The 9,948-nt window shown below is 48.7% G+C and overlaps 1 protein-coding gene across 6 annotated transcripts in view; it reads left to right on the forward strand.

Annotated features, from left to right (window-relative positions):
* The window catches only part of TTBK1 (tau tubulin kinase 1), a 116,044-nt gene extending 107,395 nt beyond the window's left edge, over positions 1 to 8,649 (forward strand). For all 6 annotated transcript variants that reach the window (XM_054061895.1, XM_054061894.1, XM_054061896.1 and 3 more), the window contains one exon: positions 331 to 8,649. In XM_054061895.1, coding sequence (XP_053917870.1) covers positions 331 to 757 — 427 coding nt within the window. In that variant the 3' untranslated portion in view covers positions 758 to 8,649. The remainder of the gene's footprint in view (positions 1 to 330) is intronic.
* The last annotated feature ends 1,299 nt before the right edge of the window (positions 8,650 to 9,948 follow it).

Consider the following 9,948-nt stretch of genomic DNA (forward strand, 5'->3'; position numbering starts at 1 on the left):
GAGCGCTGCCACAGTTGCAGCAAAATCTGATCTTTCAGAGACAGGGGTAAAAGGAGGGCATCTGTGTGGGGCAGCCCTGTGGGTTGGTTTATATCCCAGCACAGTTACCATCAGAGGCCAACTGGTGCAATTCAGCTCGTGCCTACATTCTCAGATTGTATCTCCTGCTTTGAAAGAGGTTGCTGCATCTGGGCTGTGGGTTAAAAGCCCCAGATATGTGCTGTTGGCCAAGCCATACCTGTACATTGTCCCAGAGGGTGCTGGATGATCAGGGACAAGCACTCACAAGCTAAAATTTCCCTTCATCGTCCCTATTCTCTTCCCCTGCAGGCTTCAGGCACAGAGAACAGCTGGAAGTGTCCCAAACGAGTGCCGAACAACACAGATACAAAGTCGGCTTCCTTCTTCACCAAGCTCCACTTCTCTTCCTCCACGGAGCAGCTCACGGAGGTCCAGCTGTGCATCCCCTCGAAGCCCTGTCCTTCCTTCAAGAAACCCCAGTGCTTCCCCTAGAAGCCAGCTGCCACCTCGGAAGGAAAGTCCTTCTCCCTGCCGACAGCATAAGCCGGGGACTGCTCTGCAGCGAGTTCCTCCTTCCCCCCGACCTCAGCCCACAGCTCAGGCCCTGGGTCCGACAGGAGATTCCCTGCCCTCTCCTGGTGTGGCCAAAAAACGACAAAGAGGAAAAACCCAGACTCAGAGTCCAGCAACCAAAGGAAAGCAGGTGTCCCTGGAAAGTAAGGCAGCTGCCAGATAATGATCTTCTTTTGCCAGCCCAACGGACTGGGTAATTTCTGCATATAGTATACACTTGAGATGCTGCAGCACAGCCTTCCATGCTGGACCCACGAGTGTATAGCAGTAGCTGTACTTCAATGCTTCACTCACTCTCACCCCACACCGTCGCGATCCGCTCCCATGGGCCTGAAACCCTCTGAGCCACGGAGCCTTCTTCAAGGGAGACATCCAGCCCGCAGCTCACGCTTGCTAACGCACAGCACCAAGCAGCGACCCAGGCAGCCTGCCTAGTGCCTGACCCTCCTCCCTCCCCAGGCATTCCCTTCTCTCTGTTAGCAATACCGGTCACCAACACCACCCCTGGCTTTGGAAAGAGGAGCAGAGGTGATGAGAACAAGGCCTGCTGGAGTGGGAGGTTCCTGTCCTCCAGGCAGCTCCCTCCTCTCTCCTTGCTGGGAAAACGCCAGCCTTGACCACCACCATCTAACTGAGTGTTGGCTCACCTCCTGCTACCTGTGTTAGGAAGGGATTGTCACCAGCTCAGCCAAGAGGGATGGATACGTCCTTGTGTGCAGGTGGGAATGGGAGACGGGCAGGTCTCGCTGGATGCTCCTGCCTGCTCCAGTATGTCCCACAGAGGAGGCCATCTGGCACTGCTGCAGTTTCAGCAGTTGCCTGTGTATTGGGTATTTAGATAGAAGTAGGGATGCTTGCTAGGAAATCAAGAGCACTTGCTAATTGATGTAGAAGGGAGCACACTTAAGCCGCTTCTGTCTCAAATACTAAACTGTGATCTGTGGAGACCACATCTCCCAACATGGGTGGTTCCAATCGACCTGAGCATGGTCGGTGCCACAGACCCATAGTTCACCAAACACAGCTCCATCCTGAAGATGTGAATAGTCACTGGATGCCTTTAGCTTGGGTGCCCCTTGCACCTAAATTCCTTGTGCTTTATTGTCACGCTCTTGGTGTTTGTGAATTTTGGCACGTGGTTGAAAGTTCCCCTACATGGCAGGGTGGGAAATTATTATCTTGTAGTATACTCAAAAGCTGCTGCTTTGCGAGGAGAAGTAAGCTGACACGTGGTGGGTACCTTGGGCATTTCTACCTGAGAGCAGAGCGGGTTGAGTTGCAGAGGTCGGGTCTGTGTCTTTCTCGGTGCTCAGCTCACACGTTGAATGAGAACTAACAATGTGAACATAAAAGCCAGGGCTGTGCTCTTCAAGTAATAGTATCAAAGCAGAAGCTTAGTGCTCAGCTAGAAGTAAATCAACCAACATTTTAGCCCCTAGATTAATTAGTAAATTTTGAAAGTTAAAGCCAGGAGGACTGATACCTGTCTGAGTTTGATGAGATCTTCCAAGTATTCACAAAATGTTCCCTGCATCGCACAGGAGGAAATGCTCCGGACCCAAATACTTTGGGCTTCACACAATTGTCATGCCTGAAAAAAGTTTTGCATGAGACGGAACAAAAATACAGCTGCTCTGTACACCCATTCCCACAGCTGCAACTGCTGCTGTTATATGTGTCTTCAAATATTATACTTAACTATAATATTTGCAGACAAAAAAAGCTTGATAGAGGAATCGGGACTGTAGTAAACTTGATTTATTTGAACATAGATACAAACAGTCACGCTGGTGGCCATCGAGTTCAAGGAATCCTGAAGTTGTTCACATCTTCAGGAACTGTTCTGGAAGCGAGTGTGAGAGCTGTGACAGGGTAGGTGGGAGAACAGAGTATTCCTTGGACATTTGAACAGGGAAATGTCTAGAAATAGGTGACAGGAATTACCTCCTTATAAGACAGTCTCAGTGTTGGCAATGCTAAGAATTTTTTTGATCTAGCTCAAAGTGTTTGCTGTTTTCCATTGATGCCTCTCACCCTGGTATAGAGTAAGAAGCACAGCTTCTAGTCTGAAAATGTGCCCTCAGCTTTGCAGAGGAGCATTGGGAACTCCAGGGTCAGGTTGTGGTTTGATGGACTGAGCTGATGATGCCACCAAAAGGCAGTGATGCCTCCAAGTTCCAGCTGCTTTTTTTGCACTGTCACTCACCCTTATATTGGGGCAGCTATTTGACGTGTCCAGAGGAGAGCAACAAGGCTGGTGAAGGGTCTGGAGCACAGTGGTTATTAGGAGTGGCTGAGAGAATTGGGATTGTTTAACCTGGAGAAAAGGAAGCTGAGGGGAGACCTCGTTGCTCTGCATACCTCCCTGAAAGAAGGCTGTAGCGAGGTGGGTGTTGGTCTCTTCTCCCACATAACAAGTGATGGGATGAGAAGAAATGGCCTCAAGTTGCACCAGAGAGGTTTAGATTGGATATTAGGAAAAACGTTTTTACTGGAAGAGTGGTGAAGCATTGGAACAGGCTGCTCGGGGGAGTGGTGGAGTCTCCATCCCTGGAGGTGTTCAAAAACTATGTAGATGTGATGCTTTGGGACATGGTTTAGTGGGCATGTCGGTATTGTGTTGATGGCTTGACTTGATTTTTTTGGACGTCTTTTCCAACCTTAATGATTCCATGATTTTGTTAATTGGCTGGAAATGGTGATCCAGCATGATACCAAGTGCTCTGGTTTGCTGGTTGAGTTTTCATCTGGTTCAGTTCATCAGTCTGGTTCAGCACTGGTCACACCAAAGACGTGGGGGGAGGAGAGGACAAGAGACTGTGCCTGCATCGTCTGGTGGCACTATAACTTCATGTGAGTTTGAAGTGTGGGTCAAACTGCCACTTAAATATTCCCTGCATGTTTAGAAACTAGAAAACAGAATAGTCCCAAACACAGATTCTTTCCAGAAATGTAAATTATAATGGCTCTCCTATTGATTTGTTGGGGACTGTTCATTTTAGAGTGCTCAGATGGTAAGCGTTTGTCATGGAGCCTTTACCAGATGCTTCATCAAGGTCTTAGATGCTCATGCCAAAAATTACATTGAAAGAGCTTGGCAAGAGGGCTACAGGACTATTAACAGGGTTAGCAAACCTGCCTTACCACGAGAGGTCGATAAAGCACAATCAATGTATTTGTTCAAGAGAAAGTTTAAAGGAGAGTTTTCCATGCCACTGTTATACCCATGTAAGAAAGGAAGCTCCAGGGCAGAGATCTTCCATCTGGCACAGGAAAGCAGGGAAGACAGAGCAGCTGAGAATGGCAGATGAAGACATCAGAAGGCTTTTAGTTATGAAGCACCTGTCCAGTGAAATCTTTCACAGGAATGTGGGGACTTGCTTTTATTAAAAGGTTTTATGAGAAACCTAGCTGTCTTCTATGAAGTCTTCCTGCCATGACTCAACCACAAGTACCAGGCAGGATGCTGAGGACACCGATGAATCATCTCTCTTTGTGGTGCAGTATTTTCCCAGTCCTGCCGAACACATGCCAAAGCTGTCACACATTGGAGAGCCACCAGACAGGTCCCACAGATTTCAGAAAGCCAGTGAAAGATTTCCAGCGTGGAAAATGACAGCCGTTCCCAGTGTTGTTTGACAGGGCTGGGCTGAAGGAACAGCTGGATTCACAGAGATCTGGGACTAGCATGAGTGGTCTTTCGTCATGGTTGTGCTAGCAGTCTCCCTGCCCCAGTACAACCCTGCTTCCGAGCTGTCCCTGGCACAGAGGGGAGCAGGAGAGTGCTTCAACAGCATGGTGCACCCTGGGTCATTTTGGATGAGGGTGGGCTGTGGCATCAGGTGCCAGAAAGCTGGCTGACCCCAGTGATGCTTTCTCCCCAGAGAGCCTGTGCAGGCGCGGTCACTGAAAGGTTTCTAAAGGTCGTTCCTGCAAGACCTGACTGTCCGAATGTATCTCACAAGTTTGGGTCTCTAAACCTGCTTCCTTTCCCAGTGAAAAGTGATGCTGTAATCTTGGCTGGATATCACATAAACTCTTCCCTGCCTTCACTGAAGTTATTATTCCAGGAGTTTCAGTGCCAGACTCTTCCGGTCGAGTGGCTATCAAAAATTTCATAGCAAGAGGTGGTCCTCAGAACCAGGTTTTGCTAGTAGAGCTGGTCACAGGGTGCTGCCCAGCCCAAGCAAGATTATAAGCCCATTAGTAGCCCACGTGCTGCAGGAGGTAATGCCCTAGTCCCTATTTCAAGTGTCAGCAGAGGAACTTGGGAAAGCCCCTGTCATGTGGTGCTACTCTTGATCTCCTCCTTGACTCTGATTTTCAAAGTTCTGTCCCTTCAATTGATCAGTGGTGAGTGTGACCCCAGCGTATTCCTGTCACTGGGTTGCTGAGCACACTCTGATTGCAGAGGTTCCCATTCCTGTTGTGTGTCTCTCTGAAGGGATTTTCTGGCAGGCAGGTGGACCAAGAGTGATGTTCTCTGCTAGTGCTACTGTGAAAGGGACAACAGCTCCTCTGAGTCCTCTCATCCTCTCTTCCTCTGCCCTGCAGGGGTAGGGCTGGAAGAGCACCTGCCGTAACTGGAGCAAACGCAGGAGATCATGTCTGTGGGTAGGAGAGCCCAAGGCCTGGGATATTAGGGAGAAGTTAGGTTGTTGAGTGATGCCACATGATCCAGTTCTAGGAACACAGGCCATGGTGGGCTGTCCCATCCCAGAAAGGCATGAAATGCCAAATCTTGCAGTTCTCTGCCACGAAAGAGAGCATGCAAGCTCTGTCAGGCCTTGAGGACACACAAGGCTGCTCAAACACTGCGATGTGTGTGGCTGCATCCTTGCTTCACTCCAGAGAAGAGAAGATTGAGGAGAAGATCAAGCTGACCAGAGCAGAGGAAATGGCTAGGAAGAATAAAGAAAACTTTTGGGGGTCAAGGGAGGAGAAAGCAGGCTTCCCAGCACTTTCCCATATTTGTGGGAATTTCTGGGAGCACCCTGATGCTTCATGGTTTCCCGTCAGTGTACGCTGCAGGGTCTGTCCTGGTCAGACGCAGATGGTTGTGCCCATGGGTGTTTTGAGGGGACTCATGGGCCAAGCTGTCATCATGCCTGTGTCTGTGCGTGGGTGGTAGGAACGGATAGGACTTGCTATGAGGTGCATGCTGTGGTGTCTGGGGAGGGAGCAGGGGGAGGAACGTAAGTGTCTGTGGGAGTGCCTGGTATCATAAGATAAAACAAACGCTCTGCTGAGAGTCTTTGCTTTGCTGGGGTCTGTGAAGGTCCTGCCTGCTTTCTTATCTGCCAGCTGAGAAGGTGGCACACTGGCTGGTAAAAACGAGTCGGTGGCTGCTGTCTAGCCAGGAGGTTTTGCAAAGAAGCAGGGATACGGCAGGGATGTGCTAAGTGACAAATCTGAAGTTCAGACACTTCTCAGTGCTAAGCCAGTGCGAGGAGAGGTTATGTGAGCAGAGAGAGCAAAAGGACTGATGGCGCCAGACTAATGCCATGGAGGGGCTTGAACACATGGATGGAGCTGCTTCACTGATTCATCTGGTTGGCAGCACAAACACTTCTGCTTGTTTTGGTGTTTCAGTAACAGACCTCTCTGAGTCAGTTGTGCTTGGAATCTATGAGAGGCAGGAGACTTTGCTTGCCTTTTCTAAGTAAAGAATATTATAAAATATATATTATTATAACAATACAATATTAGTAGTGCCCATTATATATAGTGGCTAAAGGTTGAAAAGGATCCTGCTACCTTCAAAGAAGTGCCCTGATGCTATGTGACTTCTGATGTGTGCAGGACTAACTGCTGCGTGCAGTGGATGTGGATGGAGGAACAGGGTATGACTCTACCAAAGTGCATGTAGGCTATGAGGCTCTGCTCACCTGAGCATGAACCAGGAGCAAAACACACCAGCCTGGATAGTTGGCAGCCATCGTGATTGCCATCAGATTTGTAGTAACTGCTGGACTGCCATACATCTTTGCGTGGCATGGATCAGAGGCTGGAGAATCCCTGCTAACATAGCTGCCCCTCACTAATAACAAGCCTCATTCACTAGTGAAACACTTTGATCCAAAGCAAGTTGGTTTGGGGCAAGAAAACCTTTGATGTTATTCCTTTCCAACACAGATGTACTTTCTCAATATAGATCCCCTGTAAGAAGAGGGCTAAGTATCTATTGATAGCCTGACCAGCACCAGTAGCAGCTTAATGATCCCTTAGCACACTTTTTTCTTCTCTGGATAGTGTGCTGACCCATGGCATGATCCCACCACTATTCTTTGTGCACAGACACTGATGCCTATCTAAGGCTTTGTCCCACACATCAATCAACTGCTGTTAAATTAACCTTGTGAACACAGTAAAAGTCCTGTTGTGGACATGAGTTTGGTTTCCAATTAATTTTTTCTGGCTCAACTGAAACGTACCCCTGATCCACCTAGGCTTGTTTCACAAAGTACATGGGGACCACTCGAGAGTTTGCAACCACCTTTGATTCTATCTGTTTTCCACCTACTCCAACAGCTGTGCACAAGGGAGAGAGCTTGGGCTTCTGGTCAGGCCCTTTTTTCTTGTGGTGTGTGGCATACTACTGACATAGGGTGGATGCCCAAGGTCCTCTGCAGAACCCTGGATGCTTCTTTTGCTCTTCTTCAGCCTGTTGCTGTGCTCTGAGGGGCTGGGACCATGCTGATAGTAGCAGCAGAGCCAGCTGATGTTAAGACAGGTTGGCAGCATCTCTGTGAGCGTTGGGGTTTCTGTCTTTGCAAGGCCAGAGAACAGCCTTGGTTGCAGGCTGTGGTGAGTCGTGATGCTGAGCACAGCCAGGATCCCACGAAATGACAGCAATTTGTACTCCATAACACTCTTGTCCTCTCATTCCTAAGGTACCTCCTCTAGCAAACCTTGTCTTCAAAGTCACTGTGTACTCCCTGCAGGTCAGTTCCTCTTTGGCTGGGGCCTTGAAGCAAAGCTTGAAGAAGACTTGGCCATCAGCCTACACAGCAGACCCTGCACCATGCAGGCTGGTGCTCCAGGTTATAAGAAGGAATATTATTCCTTTTATTTCTGGAGCTGCACATGTCTGAAAAGCAGGTTTGACTTATGCATTGATGTCCTCTGTGCTAAAAGGAGGAAGGGAGCTACCACAGCAAATCCAGTTGTTGGTTACCAGTAGGGACCAAGGTGAGAACTCCTCCTGTTCTTAGTTCTAAACCAGAGGGGGCTGCAGGAGTGGGATCTCAGCTTTGGTAAGGGTACTGCTGGGCTGGTATCAGCATGGGGCATGCCAGTAGCTGCTCTGCCTCTGGCGTGCCTTGTATTTCCTCTGCCCTGAGTGTAGGGAGGTCTGACACAGGGTCACTGGAGGAGGCAAGGGCTGACATTTACTCAGCACTTCGATGAGGCAGAGGCTCCTGTACCATCACCTGCAAGATGGTGTGATGAGCTCTGCAGAACGTGGGGGTTTATGTGAGGAGTCCAGGCATAACAGTGAAAACCAGTGTCAGCATCACTGCTGTGCTATGGGACCTGAGCTGCTTCTTCTCTGGACAGGAATTGAAGCTGGAAACACAGATAATTTTGTATATCTCCTTTTCACACAATAGCATGTGACTCTACACTCAGACATTTTATCTGACACACCAACGCTGTTTTCCTTTGCCTCTGGCACAGTCTGACAAAGTCTTTTGGCCTGGAGGCAGGACTTCCACTCCTCGGAAATGTGACTGGGTCCCAAGGCTAAATCTCTCTACATATCTTCTTTGCATTCTTTAGGAAAGCAGCTGGAGAATGTTTACACACTGCAAACAGAATGTACAATTCCGACCGAGGAACCACAATCCGGTTCAACTGCATGGCAACTTTCTTGGCCATAAAAATCTGGCATGCATCACAGAAGCCCTGTCTGTGTACAGATCCACCTGGCATTTGTCATAACTACAGATCACATCTTAAAAAAAATAAATGATGATGCCATTTCTTGTTCATATCAGACACAGTTGTCATTAGGTTTGTTATTACAAGGGGATTCTTGATCATGCCATTAAAAGCCAGTCTACCTTTTCATTGGTGTGTTCTCCCATTTATTGGTGTTGCCACATGTGAAGCAGAAATACCACCTGAAATTGCTGGCAAGAAATACTACCTGAGCTTGGTGATGATTGTGCTTGGGTTTCATTCCAGCTGTGTGGCAGCTGTGGCCCCCATTCTTCCTCTGAAACCTCCTGCAGACTTGTGTCCCAGGTTGCCATAAAATCCACCCCCCCCAAGGTCCATTATCTTTTCCTGCATCATAACAACTCAGCTGGCTGTGACCAACGCCAAAACATATACTGGCAAGGACCAGGAACATACCCTAGTTTCGATATGATTACTATGATTATTAATGTGGTCATTGGTTACAAAAAAAAAGCTCAAAGACTAAGAGAATAACATATTGACTACACCTCCCTGGAGGTGTTCAAAGCCAAGCTGGATGGGGCTTTGAGCAACCTGATCCAGTGGAAGAAGTCTGTGCCCATGGCAGGGAGTTGGAACTGGATGAGCTTTAAGGTCCCTTCCAACCCAAACCATTCCATGATTCTATGATTTAAAATAACATGCTAAACTAGTCCTAAACCTTGTGTTATAATGTTATTAGGCTCATAGGATAATTCTGTCTGGACAAGACCTCGGGAGGTCTCTAGTCCAGGCCGCTGCTCAGAGCGCGGTCATCGCTGAGGTCCCATCAGGTTGGTCAATAGACTGCGGGGAGGCTGCAGGTGTGACCCCCAGCCTCTGAGACTGGGGTGGCAGTGCAGAGCACAACAGCAGCCAAGGAGTTCATCCTACAATGAGGGCAAACAAGCCAAGACACTCTCCTGCAGTCTTCCCCAAAGGAGAAAGGCCTCAGGATCCAGCGTCTCCCACTCTTCATGTGGGAGATGCCGGCTGAAATGGGGCCATCCCTGCAAACCCAGACATGGCATCACCATGAGTCTTGTAAATGCATGGACCAACAAGGCCCAGGGAAGTTTGTCTGTGCTGTAAAGAGGCCACCAAGCTCTCATTTCAGCAACAAAGGAAAATTAAAAAGAAGAATAAAAAAAAGAGACCAGTTTCACGAGGTGCAGACCAAAGCAACAACTTTCCATGCAGGTAAGGCTGATGATAGGAAGGAGTCCAGCAAAAGCTGGGATCTGCAGAGTTGGTAACCTACAAGAGCTGATGAGCACTCCTGCAATGGATGGACTGCGCATGCTGCAGGCAGCTGAATATCTTCCCTGCACAGCCTCCACCTCTGTAATCCCAGCAGCTACTTAAGGGGACATCCTGTGAGCAGGTGGACATGGAGCTGGTGAGGGCAGG

This window comes from Cuculus canorus, chromosome 3, assembly GCF_017976375.1.
Source record: "Cuculus canorus isolate bCucCan1 chromosome 3, bCucCan1.pri, whole genome shotgun sequence".
Lineage (NCBI taxonomy): Eukaryota > Metazoa > Chordata > Aves > Cuculiformes > Cuculidae > Cuculus > Cuculus canorus.